At 43.0% G+C, this 22,387-nt stretch overlaps 2 protein-coding genes across 2 annotated transcripts in view; both read right to left on the bottom strand.

Annotated features, from left to right (window-relative positions):
• The window catches only part of DOCK2 (dedicator of cytokinesis 2), a 513,293-nt gene extending 503,316 nt beyond the window's left edge, over positions 1 to 9,977 (bottom strand). Inside the window, exon 1 of the mRNA XM_050962509.1 lies at positions 9,722 to 9,977. Coding sequence (XP_050818466.1) covers positions 9,722 to 9,764 — 43 coding nt within the window. The 5' untranslated portion in view covers positions 9,765 to 9,977. The remainder of the gene's footprint in view (positions 1 to 9,721) is intronic.
• A 10,046-nt stretch (positions 9,978 to 20,023) lies between these two features.
• The window catches only part of SPDL1 (spindle apparatus coiled-coil protein 1), a 53,248-nt gene continuing 50,884 nt past the window's right edge, over positions 20,024 to 22,387 (bottom strand). The window contains exon 11 of the mRNA XM_050962673.1: positions 20,024 to 20,918. Within this exon, the coding sequence (XP_050818630.1) occupies positions 20,768 to 20,918 (151 nt within the window). The 3' untranslated portion in view covers positions 20,024 to 20,767. The remainder of the gene's footprint in view (positions 20,919 to 22,387) is intronic.

The following is a 22,387-nucleotide window of genomic DNA, read 5'->3' as shown; positions in this document are numbered from 1 at the left end:
TCAGCTCATGCACTACCACCCACCAAAGGTTGTGCAGGCCAGCTGCTGACAACTATGCTCATACAATACTATGGTTCTCAATCATGTTTTCACTGTCCCTTCGGCAACCCTAATCAGTGTAGTTGCACCAGTGCAGTGCAGTGGTGGATTAACAAATTTGTCGCTCCTAGGCCCACAAAAAATTCCCCTCTCTCCCCCCCGCGCCAGCTCACATCCGCTCCCTCACGGCAAGCCTGGGAGGGAAGGAGGAGAAGGGAGGCACACTCGGGAGATGGCAGCGGTGGAGCAGAGGTGAGCTGGGGCAGGGAGCAGTTCCTGGCCCACCTGGGTTACTCCCTGCACCCACAGGCCCCAGCTCACCTCTGCTCTGCCTCCTCTGAGTGCCGCTACTCGCTTCTCCCTCCCTCCCTCCCAGCGCTTTCGCATGGCAAGCCTGGGAGAAAGGAGGGAAGCGTGGTGCACCTGGGGGAGGAGGCGGGCCGGGGATCTGGGGAACGGGCAGAGTTGGGGAGGGGGCTTGAGCAAATTTGCCACCCCTGCAAATTTGCTGCCCTAGGCCTTGTTGGCCTAGGTGATAATATGCCACTCGTGCAGTGGGGAGCAGAATATGAAGATATCATAGTGGGTCTTGCAGTTTGGATTTACTTAGCAATTCTCCTGATGATGCACAAACCAAATGAATGTATAGTTCTCTCCAAGAACTGACTGAGGTTTGCAGCAACTGCAATAGTCATAGATATCAACTGATGTGACTGGCTGCTTACACCAGGATCAGATCTGCTGAGTAAGAAAGGGGAGTTTTTATGTTGTTACTTTTCAAAGGAACACACAGTTGGCATTTTCATTTGACTTTACAATAACCACCCCTGGAGATTACACAGTCATGACTCACTGTGCTCATGTCCAAATTTAGCGTGATGGGGGTGCAGTTTCTTAGCTTTTTTTGATATCCCCCCCCAGGTCCAGAATAACTCCAAGACTGAAAACCACATTGACTCAAGGCAGATGCACTCACTGTGTCCTGTTGGGATCCTGGAAGTGGGTGAGCAAAAGCCCGCTCACTGCTAAAGGACCTCCCCCAGCCTAAGGGGAGGATCCACAAAGTCCAGGATCTCAGTTAATTACGGGGGACAACTAAAGATACAACAGGGACAGGGGTGAGGTGACAGAGCTCAACAAAGGGAACCTGACGGGGACACCAAGCATAGAACCCCAGACAGTGCCCACTGCTCCTCGAAAGTGTCAAGGGAGCCAGTGGATACCCATCCAGAGGAACTCCGCCTGGATGCGTGAGCAGATGGAGGTTCAGAAATAGGCTCCGCAGTTGTAGGAAACCCCATCAACCAACCTCCTCTCTCTGGTCTTGTAGATGGCCATTTTGGCAAGTGATAGGAGGAGGCTGACAAGAAGTTCCCACGACTTGGTGGGGCCACGGATAGGGAGTGCATAGATAAGGAGGTGAGTGGAAAAGTGCAGCCAAAAACATAACAGGATATCTAAGAGGAGCCAAAATAGGGGCTGCAACCTGGCGCTCTCCAGATACAAGTGCCAGGGTATTCCTCATGCCGCAGAAGGGGCAGGTGTCCAGGACGGGGGCAAACCATGCCAAGAAAACACTCATGCTCACAGCTCCATGGAGGAGCTGCCAACTTATATCCCCGGCAGACTTTGAGAGCAGGGTGGAATATAGGCTGGCCCACCGGGGTTCCTCACCCTCCAGAGGTGGTAGGAGGTCCCACCACTTCGTGTCAGGGTGGGACGTGAGAGTGAGGACGTGAAGAGTGTAGAGCATGAGCATGTACAGATGTCTCTTTGGCGTGGTCCGGAAACAAACCGGCTGCAGTTTGTGCAACCAGCTAACATGAAGGGGTGGGATGGCCAGGTGGCACATGGGGCAGGGGCCCAATGAGAAGGTCTAGAGGGTCTGGGGTGTAGGGTGAGCAGGGGGTCACCTGGATCCTGAATCACGAGGAGCACATCATTGGCATAGACTGACAGGACCAGCCGCCACTCTGGCTCATGAAGCACTGACCCCATCAATCTCTGATGGAGGAGACAGAGGAAGGGCTCTATCTCCAGAGCTTACAGCTGGCTTGACAGCAGATACCCCGATGCACCCTGCGCCTGAAGCTGACCAACTCAGTCAGGGTCCAGGTGAGCCTGACCAGACACTCTGCGGAGGCATACAGCACCTGGAGAAAACCCAAGAATTGAGGTCCAAAGCTGAATGCCCACAGAGTGCCCAGGAGATACGCGTGGACCACCCTTTCAAATGCCTTTTCCTGATCCAGGGACAGAAGGGCGAATGACAGACCATCCCTACACCCGAGCTCCAAGAGATCCCGGACCAAGTACAGATTATCAAAGATAGTACAGCCCAGGACTGTGTAGGTCTCATCGGGGTGGACCACATCTGCCAGCATGGACCTCAGCCACAGCGAGATAGCCTTCACTATGATTTTGTAGTCTGTATTGAGGAGCAAGATGAGATGCCAGTTCTGAAGGTCATGGGAGTTCCCCTTCTTTGGGAGCAAGGTGAGCATGGCTCACCTGCATGACAGGGGGAGGACCCTGCTCTCCAAGAACTCGGCCCAGACAGTGACAAGGTCTGGGCCGAGGATGTCCCAGAACACATAGTAGAACTCCACAGTAAGCCCGTCCATGCCCGGGGATTTATTCGTGGGCATGTGGCGGAGGGCTTCTGAGAGCTCGATCAAAAGTGAGAGGCAGCTCTAGCTTGTCCCAATTGCCTGCACTGACCATTGGGAGTCCGTCCCAGAGCACTCTGCAAGCATTAGGATCGGTTGGATCCAGGCAGAAAAGGCTTGTGTAGAAGGCCCTGGCCCTCCCGTGCATCTCCTCTGGATCCATAAGAGGGGTGCCATCCTCTGCCAGAAGGCAGGTGACATGCTTCTTAGATCCCCTCTTTTTCTCCAGGACATAGAAGAAGCGGGAGCCGTGGTCCATCTCCCGAAAGAGGTGGATGCGGGATCAAACAAAGGCACCTCAGGCTCGATGGTCCTCAAGGGCCCAGAGCTCTTCCTGCCACACTCCACAGAGGGACGGATCCTCGGGGCTGGTGGCCAGATGCCTCTCCAGCTCTAAGACCTCTTGTTCCAACTGCTCTATTGCTGCATCCATCCGCCAGCTGGGGCCCCAGGTGTAGTCATGGCAGAAGAGCCAGGTGTGCACCTTCCCCAAATCCCATGACCGCCATGCCAAGGGAAAAGTGTGCCTCTGCCCTTGCCAGGCCAGCCAGCCAGAACTCCCAGAAGGACATCACGAAGCTCATATCCTCCAACAAGCTGTTATTAAAGTGCCAATAGGCCGGCCCCGGTCTCTTTATGCTGAGAGAGACCGTCACGGTTGCCAGATGGTGATCTGAGAACAGGGCCAGACAGATGCTGGAGGAGTGAGCCTGTGAAAGGTGACAGTATGATAAATAAATACGGTCCAACTGGGAGTGGTGCGACTGATGGGCCTCCACCTGGACAAAGGTGAATGTCAACACGTAGTCTGGGTAGTGGTCGCGCCAGACATGCACCAGGGAGTGATGATCAACAATCTCCCGGACAACAGCTGTGGCAGCTGGACACTGCTTGGTCCCCGAGCAGTCCCACTCCTCAAGGGTGGTGTTAAAATCCCTGCCCAAGACCAGGCACTTGCGAGGATCCAAGGAGTTGAGGAAGGCAGATGCTTGGTGAAAAAAGCGCAGTTCCTCCAGGCCCAATTTTGAGGCATAAACGTTAACAAGACTGACCACGAGCCCTTCTCTCAAGCACTGTGTGATGGGGTGCTCCACTCACCGTTAAGGTGGCACTTTCTCCCGATCATCACCCCCCTTCCCAGGATTGCGCTTCTAGCCAACTGCTACCAAAAGAAAGAAAAAAAAAAAGGAACAGTCTGTCACATTTTCTTTGCTATCCGAGGCCTGGGCTACACTAATGGCGGGGGGTCGAACTAAGTTACACAACTTTAGTTACGCTATTCGCGTAGCTGAAGTCGAAGTATCTTAGTTTGACTTACCTAGCTGTCCTCACAGCAGTGAGTCGATTACCGCGGCTCCCCCGTCGACTCCGCTTACTCCTCCGAGATGGAGTACAGGCGTCGATTAGAGGATCGATTTATTGTGTCCAGACGAGACAAACTGATCCCCAATATCTAACACCTCACACAAATAGGACAAACTTCTGTCTGAAAAGTATGTCACTAGCTACCTACAATCGGTGCTTAATTTGTAATGAAAGAGCTGCTGGGGCTCAAGCAATTATATTCCTTTATAACTGACAATAAGCCTAGAGGTGCCAGGGCTAAGCCCTGGCATAAGTTACGCACCGTGTGCAATAAAACCACAGCCACCTCACAGGGTCAGAACAGCAGCACACACCAAGGTATCTGGAATGCAGGGCCAGCTCCAGGCACCAGTCCAGGAAGCAGGTGCCTGGGGCGGCCAACGGAGAGGGGCGGCTCATGTGGCTCTTCAGCGGCGGGTCCCTCACTCCCCCTCAGAGTGAAGGACCCGCCACCGAATTGCCACTGAAGACTGAAGCGGCAGCGGTAGAGCTGACCGCGATAGCAGCTTGCTTTTTTATTTATTTTTTTTTTTCCTGCTTGGGGCAGCAAAACCTGGAGCCTGCCCTGCTGGAATGTGCTGAGTAAAGAAACAGAACAAAACATGAAACCCTCTACTCCTCTCATTACCAAGAACCTCACCTTGGGTTGCACATTACTTAAACCTCATTGGATGACACCACAACCTTCATTTCTCAAGGCTGACCACAACATTACCATGCCAGAATGGACAAAACCACATACGTAGTTTCCATTCTCTTCCCTTCCAGCCTCAGAGAAGTTCTGCAGGATCAACAGAAAGTCATTTGAGTAAATCCCCTCAATAAGAGTTCAAAAGCAAGGCCAATATGGGCATCACCCTTATCTATAGGCCTCCAGACAGAAAGGTTTCAAAGAACAATGGAATGGGATTCAGTCACCCTGGGAAACTTCATAGTTTATACTAACACCTCTTTTGTCTCAATGCCTCAAATCTCTTATCTACTCTTTCCACCTCAGGACACACAGTGTCTGGCCATAACTTGGACCTTACCTCCAGAATGGAGGTCTGGTTAGAGAACATGACAATTACCTCCCCATCTCTCAATTCCCAATCAATCCATCTCTTACAGGTGTAAGTCAGAATCCACCCTGTCTCCCTGTAAATTCCTCCTTCAAAAGGCCAAACCCATTTCAATTCCAAAACATCCTTAGAGTACCTTAACAAGAAGCTAAAAAGTAGGATTAAATGAAACACTGCCCCTCACTGACTCATCTCTGCTATTTACTTAGTCTCAGTTGAAAGACACTGCCACCTTGGTTTCTATGATGTCTCACATCTCTTTGGTTTAACACTATGTGACAGATCAAGGACGAGGGAAGGGAAAGAAAGCAGGTTAGCAGCAGGGGTGAACCATGTGAGCTCAGGCAAGTTGTGAGCTAAAACAGGTGGAGGAAAAGAATTCTTAAAAGCCTCCATAAACCTTAGCTATGGAGGAGGGTAAGAGGTGTGGCTACTTTCACCATAAAGCCTGGCTTAGCAGAACTTCTATGGGTCTTCAGTTGTCCATTAACCAGGAAAGCCTTTACTGAAACCCACCACCCAGTAGCATCTTGAGAGGAAAGTTAGTTCTACCTGCTTCACATAGATGATAGACATCTTATCCAAAAACAAGGGGCATACTTTTGAGTGCGTATACTGCTGGTATTTTAGTATTCTTTGGACATCTTATATGAATGCTGATCCTGTCTTTCCCTGTCCAGTTTGTGAAATAAGATATAATCCAAATACACAGTTTTATGACAGCAAAATATTTTGCATCAATATTATAAAAACATCTTTCATTGATAAAGCATTTTAATGAAAAAGCGTACTATATACTCAAGAACACAAAGTGGCAGGGTTTACTAGACTGGGAGACCACTTGGATTACATTCCCAGATCTCCCATTCACCTGTTGTGTTAAGACTAGTCACTTCATTTCTGTGCCTCAGTTTTCCCATCTGGGAAACAAGCTTATTCATACTTGTCATGCTTTGTAGGGTATTCTGAGATATACCGATGAGAAGCCTAAGACCAACTCATTATCATGGCAGTGCAATGGTCACTTATTAAGATGGTAACCACAATACAGTTAATGCTATTGCATGACATTCCAGTATTTCAATATTATCCCCAATTACTGAATAAACTAATTGGCAAATTAATTTACCTCCCCTTAGTCATACCAAATATACACACATCATGTTTCAGAGCAGATGTTTTCATCTCTTTTTTAAGGGTGGACATAATACTGCTTTACAGCATTGTGCTAGTTGATTGCCTGGTAGGTCAAATTGGATTAAAACCAGGGCCATAAAGCTTGATGAAACATTTCTGTAACAATGAGTTTAATGCAATTTGACCCACAGAAAACCATGCATAGCCAATGCTGCAAACTGTTTATGCAATGTTCTATTATGCTATTCCTGATAAGATTATTTATGCCTGCAGGTGCACAAATAAACAAATCAAGTCTTTTGCAAATTATCATTAGGGAAAAGCTGCAATACAGCAGCTGTTTCACTACTTTATAAAGCACTTGTCTGCCTTATTTAAACAAATATATGTACAGCACATTTATCCTCTGCTCTCAAATGCCAGTGAAGTACCTTCACATACTTTAAATAAGCAGGTAGTGGTCTGTGCCATTCTCACCTAGGACCTTATGATGCTAGTATTTCTTTTCCCTTATTCACACTCACTCTCAATTTGTCTTGGTCAAACTGCAACAGTATGTTTCTTTGAACTAATCAGGGGTGTAGTTCAAATGATAACTGGCTCACTATATCCTCAATTTGCAGCAGGAAAATGAATTGGAGATAAGCTTTCAAGTATGAAATAGCTACATCTCATCAAAAAATTCTTCCATTATCTTCACCCTATTCTACTGAAGTTGTGTGTTACTGCCCTGATGTGCACTATATGTATAAGTAATCAACTAATTTTTTCTCAGCTGTACTGATGTGTTCCCCCCACTCATACTCCACCACCTCACTCTCAAGATTGCAGTTTACTCATTTGGTCCCTATAGTAGGTCAAGTTGCAGAATACCTTGCATGCAATGCAAATAATCCCATTGCCTTTAATTAGGTGACGCATGAGTACTGCAAACATGATTAGCAGTATAATCAGCCATAACTCCATCATTCACCTCTCTAACGTATTTCTTCAATTCCAAGCCCTGTCATGAGCCCAGATAACAGATTTGAGGAAGAGCCAACAACTTGAACTCAAAAAGATGATACTTAACAGGAGTTGTTTCATTTTAGGCAATAAAGGATTTTCTGTCATTTTCAGAGACAACCCTAGTTATTTGGGTTGATACAAGACAGAACTAAACAAAAGCTAACACACTATAATTGTATCACCTGTAATTTAATTGCCTAGACATTCATTTTGTCAAACTGACACTTAAGATTTTATTCTTGTACTAAAAGTAGAAAAATTTCAACAGAATAATTTCAACAATAATAACTAATTACATACTTTTTAGCCTTATCAAAGTATTTTTCTTTAAAAGGTCACTTGCCTTGGTTATTTTCTAAAGGAAACTTCAGCTAATGTATTTAAGGTGCTAAAACAATATAAAGTGTTCATGATGGCAAATTGCTAGGGATTCTAATTCATTATGCAAAAAGTTACACAGCTAAATATTCAGACCACAAACCCGAACAACCATCGTGGAGCAACTGTAGACTAACATTAGAAACTCTTCCTACTGTAAATACTGAAAAAAAATTGATTTTGTGTGCAGTTATATTTGTGGATAAATCAGTTCAGTAAAGATACAGCTTTTATACAGACTAATATATTAATTGAACCAGAAACCTTTGCTGAGGAAAGCATTTTTTTATTTTATGCACTAAAAAGGATGTGTTATTTCAGATAATGAACAGTGCTTCTGGCATTCAAATCGCTGCTGTGGTACAGCTAGCAAATATTATAAAGACTCTTGCAGTTACATGCAACACTTAAAACCATAATGCGTGTCCAGTGACCACATGAATGGAAGCTGAAGCCAGACAAATTCAAATTAGAAACAAGGCAAACATTTTTTTACTGTGAACGTCATTAACCTTTGGAATAAACCACCAAGGAAAGTAGTGGATTCTCCATCTCTTGATTTCTTTAGATCAAGACTGGGTGCCTTTCTGAAAGATATGCTTCAGTCAAACACAAGTTGTTGGCATCAATGTAAGGGTACATGGGTGAAACGCATGGCCACAGGCAGTTAAACTAGATGATCTAGTAGTCTTATCCATCCTTAAGAATCTATTACTTAATAGGCTTTATTTACTCTGACTAGCATTACACAGAAAAAAAAACTGAGCATGCCCAGAATCAGAGTGTTGTCTACAAAAAAGCTCAACACAGACTGAGCACTTAAATTGTTTTCTTATACACAAGTGATTTAAATTCTATATTTAAAGCAGTACACTCTGATTACCAACATATAGACATTAAGATACCACATCCTACACAAATCCAGCTGTTATAGGGCAGATGATCAGCTTGCCAGAACACAGAAGTTCAAAATTAAAGTTACATGTTTCTGCTTTCTGTCCCCCGCCTCCTTACCACTGAAACAGAAAATCAAGTATCTTAGCCCCTTGGTTTTGCAATGGAAATTAGCACCAGTACAGAATACTTAGATTTCACAATTTTACCACTTCTGTGCATGGAAATTAAACAAGGAGAAACTACTTTGCTTTTATTATTTCCTCCAGGAAAGTAATAATCATTTTATTCCATGTAACTATCAGCCCTTATGATGTGTACTTTGAAGTACTCTGTTCTCTCCTGGGTTTGTCTTTTTTTTATTTTTAATTTTAAAAAATCCTAATGGTGCTGTGTATATAAGTATGCATCAATGTGTATTTTAAAAGTGACTTGAGGTTCCTTGCTAGCAATAGCGGTCTGCCCAAGGAAGCGAGAGAAATATTTTGTTACTAATTAGTGGAAAGTGCTCAAGGGACAAATTTTGAGTGCTTATCTTCCAACTTTGATTATTGTGGTTTTCTTGAGTTTAATTTAGCACAATTCCAAAATTCCTGTCAACTCCAAGAAGAATGCCAGTCTCTATTTAATCAGAGAAACCACAGATGGAAGAGGTCATCCCTCCAGCCAACAGAAGAACTTCATTCTTATTTATTAGTTCCTTTTCTAGTACCACTCTCAGAGCAAGTGAGGGGTTCACCCCCTTCCCCAATAAACACAAGCATTACTTTTCCTGACATGGAAGTCTGTTTTCCCATTTCAACTCCCTGTCGTTCCTCAAGCAGCACCCTAAATACTTCCTTGTTCTACTACGTGCTGACACCCTGAAAACTCTGGCCTTAGTCACTTTGAATATGTAGCATTTCCCTACCATTTTTAGAGTGGCAGCCTGATTCTCCCAGCAACGGCGAAGAGTGAGGTGAAAAAAATCTCAAGTAGGCAACACAAAGTTTTCCCTGCAAGCTCCCCTTTGGGTTTGTGTTAACGCAGAATTTCTGGGTTTTTTTCACAAGGCATTGCAGGAACATGGTAGGGAAGGGAGTTCATTTCACTGCAGCAATTACCTGCCCACATCCTGCTTGAAAACTGAGAGGGGGCAAAACCCAAATGGCAGTCTGCTATGTTACATACCCACGCCGCTCCTCTCCTTCTCAGTCTTGCGCCAGGGCGCCATTGCATGTGTGTTCTCCAGGTCTCAGGATGCCAGCCCCCAGCAAAGCCACTGAATGTGAGCAGTGTACTGCAGCAATGGTGCGAGTGAGGCTCTTGGAAGTCAAATCTGTTACCCGGCTCTAGTCACTGATGGCCTGGGAGGAAACTGGGGCTGACTAACGCAGCTGCTACTGCTCTGTGCACTTTGCTGCTGTTCGCAGAGGCTCCTGCTTCCTTCCTCTTTTCTAACTCTCTCCCAACTGAGTCAGTCACTACCAAAAAGTCACGCTTATTGTGGGGGAGGGGTGACCTGAAGTGGGTGTCTTAGCAACAGGAAAACGACAATAATATGTGAACAGACAAGATGGAAAGGGAGTCTCGCCAAACACTGCCTTCTACCATGCATCTTTCAGCTCTGGACTTGGTCCCATCTACAGTAGAAGGCTACTGTGTTGTATGACCTGATTATAATATTGCAGCTCTCAACACTGAACATTTGAATCTTGTAGTTCAAGTCTCCATTCCCATACTGTGCTACAGCCTTGGATTTTTCCAACTGGCCTCACAAGATGTGACTTAACCATATGGGAACTGCCATGTTTTAGCCCTGTCCTGCAGAGTAGTTTCACAGCATAGACATAGCAAGGGCAAAAATGTGGCTGCAACCAAGGATGGATGAGGTTTGAAATCTTTCATGTAAGATTTAGAGCAGTAAGTAGTAAACAGTAATGCTAGTTGCTTAGGGTCCTCTAGTTCAAAATAGTGAAGCACTTTAATATTCCAAAATAGTGATATACTTTAATGTCACAAAAGCACAGCTCAAGAAAACCATGGATTTTTCCCACGTACAGCCTGACCATACAGTCCATGCTCATAACTCCCATTGACTGAACTTTAAGTTTTGGGCATGCAAACATCATATAATCTAGGTGTTCAAAGTTGGTTGGAGAGCAAGATACAGATGACCTATGCCATGAAGCCTCACCTTCACTTCTCTCTCTTGGCTTGTCTTACGAGAATCTTTTAGATGAAGTTATGTTCTAAAGTTTTTTCAGTGGGATAAATTCTCTTTACAAGATTTCTTTGCACCCACTTTTTAATTTTAAACATTTCTGAAAAATTTAGTAGCTCTAATGCAGGTATGACATTCTGCACTGACAATCCTGGCGATTTCAATCTTCATTTCATCCACGGACCACATATGCAGGCACAGATATTGCCAATCCAAGCTTCAGTTTACTGAAGACAGTGTGGAGCAATAACAGATCTTTAGTGTTAGCTTGTGAACATCAGTCCTGTCTGCAAACTTGAGTGTTTCAGTTCTGTTTGTTTTGTTGTTAATTCAAGCCATATATGGTGCAGGCTTATGAAAAAGAGTATTTTCAGATGGGTGATGGAAGTTCCCAAGTGACCACTTATTTTAGCAGTAAAAAAAGAGCATTTGATATACAGAAATGGGAATTTACATTAAAGGGGATTCTAAGCCACTGAAATTCTCCCCTCACGCAACTGCCAGTCTGTTATTCCCACCTCTGTAGAGAAATCTTAAGCCCTTCTTTGTATGTGGGCATTTATAGTGTGCAACTCATCATCCCCAATTTAGATTAATGGAGCAAATTAATCCATTAGCTAACTCACATTAGCTTGAATTTACACCAGTGATAAAAAATTTCATGATGTGTCTCACTGAATTTGTTGTATTAAGCCATCCTCTCTCTCTATTTTGTTGGACCTGAATGCCCAGGAATTCTTAATTTGACCCTTTACATTGGTCCTCCCAAAAAGGCTTTCTAGAGAGTGACAAGAGATTCTGGAGAGGATTGGTTTTCTTAGGCATTAAGGGTATGTCTACACTACAAAAGTAGGTCAATTTTATAGAAGTCGATTTTTAGAAATCGATTTTATACAGTCAGTTGCATATGTCCACAGTAAGCGCATTAAGTCGGTGGAGTGCATCCTCACTACCATTGCTTGCATCGACTTATGGAACGGTGCACTGTAGGTAGCTAACCCACAGTTCCCGCAGTCTCCACCACCCATTGGAATTCTCGGCTGAGCTCCCAATGCCTGATGGGGCAAAAACATTGTCATGCGTGGTTTTGGGTACATGTCATCAGTCGCCCTTCCCTCCGTGAAAGAACGGCAGACAATCGTTTTGCGCCTTTTTTCCACGCAGACACCATACCAAGGCAAGCGTGCAGCCCGCTCAGCTCAGCTCACCTCACTGACACTGCTGCTGTTGTGTCCTGGGGGCTCTGTCAGCAGATGGTGCAGAAGGACTGATAACAGTCGTCATACACCGCTTCCACTGCAACTCTGCTCTTCTGTTATTGTCTCAATAGCAAATTTCTCCATGTTGTCTGTCATATGCTCCTGGGTACGTGTGTTCTTCCTTGGGAAATGTGTGTGGTGCTAACCGTCATCCTCTACCACTTCTGCTGCAATTCTGCTTTCCTGGTGCCATGAATCCACCTTGCAGGTCTTCTCATTATTCTGTATAAATATCTATTCTCATGGCATCTGTCATCATCCAATTCCACTGCAACTCTGCTTTCCTGCTCTCCTTCAGACACCATACCACGGCAAGTATGGAGCCTGCTAAGCTCACCACTGCTGTTTTGAGCACTGTAAACACCTCGCACATTATCCTGTAGTATGTGCAGAACCTGCTAAAGCAGGCGAGGAGGCGACGGCAGCACAGTGATGAGAGTGATGAGGACATGGACACAGACTTCTCTCAAAGCACAGGCCCTGGCAATTTGGACATCATGGTGGTAATAGGGCAGGTTCATGTCGGGGAATGCTGATTCTGAGCCCAGTAAACAAGCACAGACTGGTGGGAACATGTAGTGTTGTAGGTCTGGGATGATTCCCAGTGGCTGTGAAATTTTCACATGTGTAAGGGCACTTTCATGGAACTTTGTGACTTGCTTTCCCCTGCCCAGCAGTGCAAGAGTATCAAGATGAGAGCAGCCCTCACAGCTGAGAAGCAAGTGGCGATAGCCCTTTGGAAGCTTGCAACATCAGAAAGCTACCGATCAGTTGGGAATCAATTTGAAGTGGGTAAATCTACCATGGGGGCTGCTGTGATCCAAGTAGCCAATGCAATCACTGAGATGCTGCTATCAAGGGTAATGACTCTGGGAAATGTGCAAGTCATAGTGGATGGCTTTGCTGCAATGCGATTCCCTAACTGTGGTGGGGCGATAGTCAGAACGCATATCCCTATCTTGAGATTGGACCACCTTGGCAGCCAGTATGTAAACCGCAAGGGGTACTTTTCAATGGTGCTGCAAGCACTGGTGGATCACAAGGGACATTTCACCGACATCAATGTGGGATGGTCAGGAAAGGTGCATGACACTTGCATCTTCAGGAACTCTGGTCTGTTTGAACAGCTGCAGGAAGGAACTTACTTCCCAGACAAGAAAATTACTGTTGGGTATGTTGAAATGCCTATAGTTATCCTTGGGGACCCAGCCTACCCCTTAATGCCATGGCTCATGAAGCCATACACAGGCACCCTGGACAGTAGTCAAGAGCTGTTCAACTATAGGCTGAGCAAGTGGATAATGGTGGTAGAATGTGCATTTGGACATTTAAAAGCTCGCTAGCAGAGTTTACTGACTAGGTCAGACCTCAGCAAAACCATTATTCCCATTGTTGTTGCTGCTTGCTGAGTTCTTCACAATATCTGAGAGTAAGGGGGAGACATTTATGGCTGACTGGGAGATTGAGGCAAATCACCTGACAGCCGATTACACACAGCCAGACACCAGAGTGATTAGAAGAGCACAGTGGGTGCTCTGCACATCAGAGAAGCTTTGAAAACCAGTTTCATGGCTGGCCAGGCTACGGTATGACAGTTCTGTTTGTTTCTCCTTGATGAAAATCCGTCCCCTTGGTTGACTCTACTTACCTGTAAGCCAACCAACTTCCCCCCTTCAATCACTGGTTTCAGAAGCAATAAAGTCATTATTGTTTCCAAATCATGCATTCTTTATTAATTCATTACACGAATAGAGGGGAAACTTGCAAGGAAGTCTGGGAGGGGTGGGTGAGGAGGGAAGCACCAGGTGAGGTGGTACATGAGGAGAGGAGAGAAGGACAAGGCCACACTGCACTTCAAAATTTATTGAATGCCAGCCTTCCGTAGGGTGAATGTGCAGCACAATCCAACCCACCCCCCAGCCCCAATTCTCTGGGATGATCGCTTCATGCACACACACACCATGTGGTTAGTATCAGGGAAGATCCCTGTTAGCCAAACGCGAACAGCTCAGCATGAACGGGCCTCCCCCTACCACGTGGCTAACAGCGGAGGGGATTTCTTTTCAGCCAAGGCAAACAGCCCAGTAGGAATGGGCACCTCTGAATGTCCCCTTAAACAAATATCCTGTATTTCAACCAAGTGACCATGAACAATATCAGTCTCCTGAGGCTAACACAGAGAGATAAAGAATGAATGTTCCTTGAATGCCACCAAAGCCCAGGTCCATTCGCTGCAATGTTTTGTGCTGAAATGATTCCAGACTACTTGCTACTAGCTTGGTGTGGTATATTAATCATTAAATACACTTGCTTTTAAACTCTGTATTATATTTACAAAGGTACACTCATCAGAGGTGCCTTCTTCAGCTTCATGGTCCAGGAGCCCACCTTGGGAAGATTGCGAGGGTATTGGCTCCAGGGTGATGAACAGTTCCTGGCTCCTGGGGAAAAGGGATTCTCCACTTGCTTGATGTGCGCTATCCTCAACCTCCTCATCCACAAAATCCTCATCCCTGTTGCATGAGACTTCCCCCTTGCAGGTGTCCACGGACAGTGGTGGGGTAGTGGTAGGGGCCACCCCTAGAACTGCATGCAGCTCATCATAGAATCAGCATGTATGGGGCTCTGACCTGGAGCGACCATTTGCATCCTTTGTTTTTTGGTAGGGTTGCTTCAGCTCCTTAACTTTCACCCGGCACAGCTGTGTGTCCCTGTTGTAGCCTCTGTCCATCATGCCCTTGGAGATTTTGGCAAATATATTGGCCATTTTGTCTTTTAGAACAGAGTTCTGCCTGCATGGATTCTTCTCCCCATACAGTGATCAGATCCAGTACCTCCCATTCGGTCCATGCTGGAGCTCTTTTGCAATTCTGGGACTCCATGGTCACCTGTGCTGATGAGCTCGCCACGCTGGCCAAACAGGAAATTAAATTCAAAAGTTCCTGGGGCTTTTCCCGTACACCTGGCCAGTGCATCTGAGTTGAGAGTGCTGTCCAGAGCTACTACCTTAGTGGAGCAATCTGAGATAGCTCCCAGAGGACAATACCGTCAAATTGCATTCACACTACCCCAAATTCGACCCATCGAGGTTGATTTTAGCACTAAACCCCTTGTCAGGGAGTATAGAAATCGATTTTAAGAGCCCTTTAATTCAACAAAACAGGCTTGAGCGTGTAGACGAGTGCAGGGTTAAATCGACCTAACGCCGCTAATTTCGACCTAAACTTTTAGTGTAGACCAGGGCTAAGTTTAAAGTCACTAACTGTTTGGGTACAATGTCTCAATTTAAAAAAAGGTTATTTACAGGGCAGGCAGCTTCAACTTATAAAGAATGTTTGGAAAGTGCAACCTTGCTATGATACAGTATAATACCTACCGCTCTGAACCACTCTCTGGTGAAGGATAAGATTAGCCAGAGCCAGAACCAACATGTGCATACTATAGTTATAACTCAGACATACACACAGGAGATGTAATGCAATATCTAGTTATGCTCCAATGTTAAGCTTACCAAAATAAGTCTTCATTTTTCAAGTCACACCCACTTAACTATGATTCTGTAAAAAGGGTTACAGCAATATAAATAATGCCATCAAAGATCCCAAGGATTAACTTCTGCTTGTTCAAAAGTGACATGGCAAGTATGATAAAGTAACCAGTTTCATAGTTTAAGAGCCACTTGATTTTCAGTCAGCTTTTTGTGGTCAGGATGTTCTGCTTCTGGTATTAACTAAAGTCATTTCTTTCCTCTTCAAAGTAAATCTTAAAATATTTAAATTAAACCAAAATCTTCATATTCTGTAGCTTTGTCAGGGATCCAAGATGTCAAGATAGAGATCAGTATCTCACTGATAAAAACATATACTCAATCTTAAAGTTAACTAACCACATATACAAGTTTAAGAATTATTTTAATATTAATAAAATAATGTAATAAAGTAATTGTCTCAGAACAATTCCTCAGCTACTTGTCTTACAATATAACACAAGGATTACTTCCCAGTGCGAAAAAAGTAGCTGATCTGATTTACAAATATTTTTTCCACCAATATTACATATCCCAAGAAAGATTTCCCAGCTCTTTGAAGTTTATATTTATAAATTTATATTATACTTCACTATTTGGCTTATGGTTACAGAAGTACGTATCTAAGGTGAAAGTTAATTTGTATTTCAAAACAGTTTGGTACTAAACTGTAGGTCAACTTTTATGCTGCAGCAGGGCCACCCAGAGGATTCACGGGGCCTGGGGTCTTCGACGGCAGGTCCCGGGGTGGAATAACCCCCAGCCGCCGAATTGTTGCGAAAGACCCTGAGCAGAAGCAGCTCCAGGGACCCCGGAGTAAGTGAAGGACTCTGCTCCAGGAGTCCCGAAAAACTCTTGTGAGGCCCCTGCGGGGCGCAGGGCAAATTGCCCCACTTCCCCTCCCCCTCTGGGGGGGGCCCTGTACTGCAGTACTACAGTATGAGTAACGCTTGACTTGAATAAGCAGAACCGTGGATGAAAAAAATATCTTTCGAACTTTGGTTCTAGGGGGATCTGACATTTTTGGCAGCATCACAAAAAAGATGGCCAAACTTATTCATAGAACAATCTAAGTAGCATCTAAAACTAAAGCAGCATTTTACAGTAGAAATTGTCATGCAATCAATAAGTTTTGAATATGGGAACAGTAACACTAAAGGATGACTCAAAGATGCTTGGAAATATACTGTTTGGTAAAGTTGCCCAGCTGGGAATAAAGTGTATTGGCTGGATTAATCAATTTGGCAGGGAAGAGCAATGCTGCTATTTAAGTATCAGTATAAAATATTCACTAAGCTAGCCGACAATTTAGAAAACTGTATTGATGAAAGCAATATTGGAGGCAGTTGACCAAAGCAGACTTCTAAGTCCTGTATGTTTAGCCTTTCACACTTAGTCTTCACATATGAAGAATTTAACCTATTTTAATTCTTAGTAGTAACATGCCAGCTTTGCCTGCCAAGATTTTCCTTGGTAAGTATTTGGAACAGCCTCAAGTATGTTCATTCAAGAATCAGACAGAAGGAACTCCTTGCAAGTGTCACTCTTCTCTGGGGGCTATCGGGTTTTTCTGGGTGAGAATTGGCTATTTGAATAGACGATTCAGAAAACTGTGAGCCAATATTTCTGTATGTATAGACTGTGACAAGTAGTTTTAAACAACATTTTCTCTGGCTAATCAACAATTAGATGCCCTGCCCCCCTTGACCTCAAATATGAAAGTAGGTTTAGGACAGTGGTTTTCAATCTGTGGTCCATGAACCTATGGGAGGCCACAGACTATGTCTCAGATTTCCAAAGGGGGCCATACCTCCATTTAAAAATTTTTTAAGAGTCTGCAAATGAAAAAAGGTTGAAAATCACTGGTTTAGGGCAATAAAAACCTGCACTCATTTAGTCATTTATGGATCAAGACTGAAATGAAATAGAAACATAGTGTTATGACTGGAAGGCAGTTGTTAGCTCTTGCTGTACATCATCCATGCAAGTCTTACTAATATTTTTACTAATTTTACTAATTCTACTCTAAGGCAGCACATCTACCTTTGATTTTATACTTACATAACACAGTATTTTAACATTCCGGAACTGAATTTTGGATTATTTTAGAAAGAAAAGCCCTGGGGGGAGGAGGGGGAAGAAACTAATCTTTTATATGGAGGAACTCTGAAGAGTCAAATAAAACCAAAAGTTGTCAATATTTCCTTTGGTGAAAATCACGGACACAGTTTTCATGTATAAGACCAAGAAAAGCAGGTTGATGTGAGCTAAAGTCACCAATTTACTGCTATCAAACAACATCAGAGAGACACTCCCCTTCTTTGCCATCACTTACCTGCTAAGTTCTAAGGATCCCCAAATGGCAGTGGCTCAAGAATTTAAAAATAGAATAGCAGCACTAAAGTAGTATGCAAGGGTGGGAAGGAGTTGTAGGGATTAATTACTTAGAGCCACTTCAAGTTAATTATAAACTTTAAATCAATTTAAGATTTAAAAAGAAATTTATGACTCCTTGGATTTAGTCTTCATACAAGTGATGTGAATGCAAACTTACCAGCACAGCTTTGACAATACATCTCAGTCCTTATGTGCAATATACTCTGCAGTTCTTTATCTGAAAGGCAGGCCTCCTAGTCCATAGGTTTTCATTCTCGTTTCCCACAAAAAGATGATCTAGCCCATGGTCTGAGGTTATTTTTAAGAAGCTACCCTGAGCCACTGTTCAAGTGGTCACAATAATTTAGGGACTTTATATACAGCTTATGAATTCTGTTTGATATCAGACTGTGCAAGGTGGTGAAGTCCATTTTGAATATGGGGCTTGCCGCCTTCTGCTGTTTTACCTCCATTTTGGACTGAAATTCAAGTATGACAATGGAATGAACCTGAAGAACTTCCATTTGAATTTGATCACCTTGGAACAACAGGAAGGTTGTAGCCTTTGGGAAGCAAATTTCTCTAACTTTTCTGTAGGGTGATAGGTTTTGGGACCTGGAATTTTCTCTCAGAGGCAGAATCAGACATTTGTATTAGGATTTATAAACTCAACAATTTCATAGGGTGAGTGAGAGAAACAAAAGGGGCATAAGGTTCTGACATAGGGAAGTGTTTTTAACGGTGGAATCAGCCAAAAGCAAAGCACGCTGACCTGTAGAAGACAGACTCCATGATTCAAAAAAGCTATAAGGCACAGAAGGATCCTGGACACTGAAAAGGACTTAGACTTAAACCCAGAGAAAGCTCCAAAAGGATGAGGAAACCGAGGCAGGGAAATGAATGTAAGATTTTATAATTTGTCTCAATCTAATGTAATTGTACTTAAACCCTTGGAAAACCCGTGTTTTACGTACTATACCTATTACACATCATCGAAGAGTTGAACTGTAAACACAGAGCACCCACCAGGTTGGAACTCTGATAGAACATATGGTGAATCAGCACTGGTCCGGGGACAGCTGGGCAATGTGGTCCCATTTCTGTGAAAGGGTAACAGTCTGTGCCCAAGAAGTGCATCGGGAGACCAAGGAAAAAGACAGGGATACAACCTACTCAGTTCAAAGGAAGGTTAAGAGCTCAACAAAGCCCAGTGTGGAGGGACACAAATAGCCTGGTCAGTGTCCAGGCAGGGGCAACTCTACCAGGGTTGAGACACGCACAAGGCAAGGTTTTTTTTGTTTGTTTTTCTGGTTCTTTGTTTTTTTTTTAAACAAGGGCATCAGTACAACACAAGCTAAAAATTAATTGAACTGCTCAAAGTACAACAGGATTGTACATCAATGGCCAAGTTCTATTGCTGGCTAAGACTCATGCTGTGTAATAAGTTTACCTTTGATTTTAGTCACCTCAGTTTTCTAAAGAGTTGATTACCTGCAACTAACACAAAAATCTGGATCCACTTTAGTTTAAGCGCTGAACACATTTAGGAACCTAACTTCAGGCACCCACATTTTGGAGGGTTTACATTTCCAGTTTGGTGCACAGAGTTTTCAATGGAAGTTTCAGGGGATTAATGCCGGGGGGGGGGGGTGAGGGGGTAGGGGAAATCAGGGCACAAGTGCATAAAGACTTACTCAACAAGTTTATCAGTGGGTAAAAACTACTGGAATAATTTCCCAACTAAAACTTTCAAAAATCTTAGGTACAAAGGCTATTGGCAAGAAATTGAATGGGCTAAATTAGCCACTAGGGGGAACCAGAGCAACTGTAGCAATCACCATACTTCAAATGTAATTAAGTAGTTTAGAAGTCTTAACTGGGAACACAAACATCCATTAGAATTAACCTGCACGTTATCTGCATATTTATTCCCAAGTACAATGTGCAAGTTGCAATAAGCTATTTATTGTTACAGAAAGCTTACATGTTTCGTATTCTACAAACAAAATTAACAGAAAAAAGTAATTACATTAAGAGCAGTAACTTTTAGTACATAGTCAGTTTTTACACACATAATATTACTAAAAAATTCCTGAATTTTTTTTTTATTTTTTTTTTTAGAATTTTATATTTAGAAAACTAAGCAACATTTATCGGCACCTTCGAAAGGAGTAAAGCAAGGTTTATTTTAACTGCTGGCACATTTACAAGATTCTTTCTAGCATTTCAAAAGCACTCCATGTTCATATGACTTTTAAAGAAGTTGTTAAATGTGGTATTTAAGTATATAGGGTGCACTGAAAATCAGAAATTGCTACACATTGGGGGAAAATGTAGCTTTGAAAGGTGGCCCAATTAAAACAACCTTTAGGAATTTAACAACGTTGGTATTTATTGTTCTCTCTGTATCTTCCCTTCCATCAGTGTAGTATCACAATATTTTATTCACTAGCTGTCCTACTCAGTTTACATCTGTATTTATTATATAGCTTCACAGGATGTCCATAGTCAACTCTAGTCATTCTGAACTGAGTTACACTTTTGGAAACCCAAAGCAACTAATGATTAGGGTCCTAACTAAAATTCAGGATGGGACAACATTTTGAGTCAAGTTACCAAAGAGAATTTATTTTTGTGGCACTTCTGAGGTTAACCAAATAGGAATGGTGAGAGCCCTGCATAATACAAGCCATAATATTAATAATTGTTCATGAAACAGAAGGCAGATAAACAGGTTTCTTAAAATGCAAAATATATGTACATTAAAAACAGTACACTACGTATTCATTGCTTCACAACAGAATCTTTAAGGCAAGACTAAGTTTCCAGATTTGCTCTGGAAAAACTGAGTTTTATTGCTGAGGACATTGTGTTTCAGGAGTTGGTTTAGAAGACACATATAATGTAGTGTATGGTTTTTTTCGTGTTTTCTTCTCAGGCTTTATTGTTTTTTCATTCAGGTCTTCATTTTCCACAGTTTCAAGTCTGGATCCAGCTGTTAACCTACAGGCAAAGCATCCATTCTAAATATATATAATTAAAGAAGAAAATCAAGGCTGAGGGTCTCATTTTAACTTAGATCAAGCACCAAAATGGAATACCAATTGCCCTATCCACAAGAGAAAGTGAGGTCAGCTAGTATTTTTACTACAAGATTTGAAAATATAAAAACATCAAAACTGTTTTGAATTCACATAGCAATGTTCCCCATCTTTACTTTTGGTTTCCAATTTGTTTGATCTACTGAACCAGTTTGAAATTGATGATTGAAGATGGTAACTGGTTTTTATCAGCATGGAAACAATATCATGCCATGCATGGAACAAAAAAAAAAAAAAATGAACACAAGTCACACACAAAAGCACAAGTTCCAGGAGAAGGCTACCTATCAATTCCTGATTAACACATTACATATGACTATAAAGTGGCAAACTTATAATTCAACTATTGTTTTGTAACAGACAAAAATATAGGGCCAAATGCTGTACAAACAATTTCCACCCAGTCTCTCTGCTACAGTAGCCTCTGTCCTGACGGTCATGAACATCTTTAAAGCTCAATCAGTTTTTATTGACTTATTTGGGCTCAAAGTTTATCATAATTTGCCAAAGCTATGTTTTTAATCTGTCTGTAGTCTAAATGGGGTGGGGGCAGGACGTTGGCTGCCACACTGTAAGGTGTAAGACACCTCCATTAAGACACAGGTACAACTTCAAGCTACAACTACACAAGTTTTCAAACTGCATAATATTAACTAATTAAGCTAATGATTATAATTGATTTTTACAAGCTTGTCAACTTTCAGCACATCAGACATGTCATGTTGAGTCATACTGCTTGTAATTTATTTCCAACACACATAAGGAATTATTCAGTTATTCTCTAATAGGTCTTGCCCATCATATGGCACTGGCCCTTCATTTACTGCTGCTATATAGCCATTTTCAGTGCAAATGGTTTTCCTATTTTTTTTTCATGTAAACAAGTGCTGCAGTTGTCAGATCACTTGCCATGGAAAGGGAGGAACAGCATAAGATCCACACATCTGGGTAAGGAAATCTAATTCTGGAGACTTGAAAAGCTTTATTGCAGGGGTCGGCAACCTTTCAGCAGCGGTGTGCCGAGTCTTCGTGTATACACTCTAATTTAAGGCTTCGAGTGCCGGTAACACATTTGAATGTTTTTCAGAAAGTCTCTCTCTAAGTCTATAATATATAATCAAACTACTATTATATGTAAAGTTAACAAGGTTTTCAAAATGCTTCAGAAGCTTTATTTAAAATTAAATTAAAATTCAGATCTTATTAGTTTAGCATGATCCTTGCCCTTGCTTTTCCTTGCTGAGTTTTTCAATGTCTGGTGGCACCTATTTAGATACTTTAAGCTGCAAACAGGCTTCTGAGTTATAAGTTGATAACCAGCTGGCAGAAGGTCAATGGCTGGAACCCCTGATCCGCAGCTGAGGTGAGTGG

Source organism: Gopherus flavomarginatus, chromosome 7 (assembly GCF_025201925.1).
Source record: "Gopherus flavomarginatus isolate rGopFla2 chromosome 7, rGopFla2.mat.asm, whole genome shotgun sequence".
In the NCBI taxonomy this organism is placed as follows: Eukaryota; Metazoa; Chordata; order Testudines; family Testudinidae; genus Gopherus; species Gopherus flavomarginatus.
Note: the sequence above shows the minus strand (reverse complement) of the source record. Positions and strands in the feature narration are given on the sequence as shown.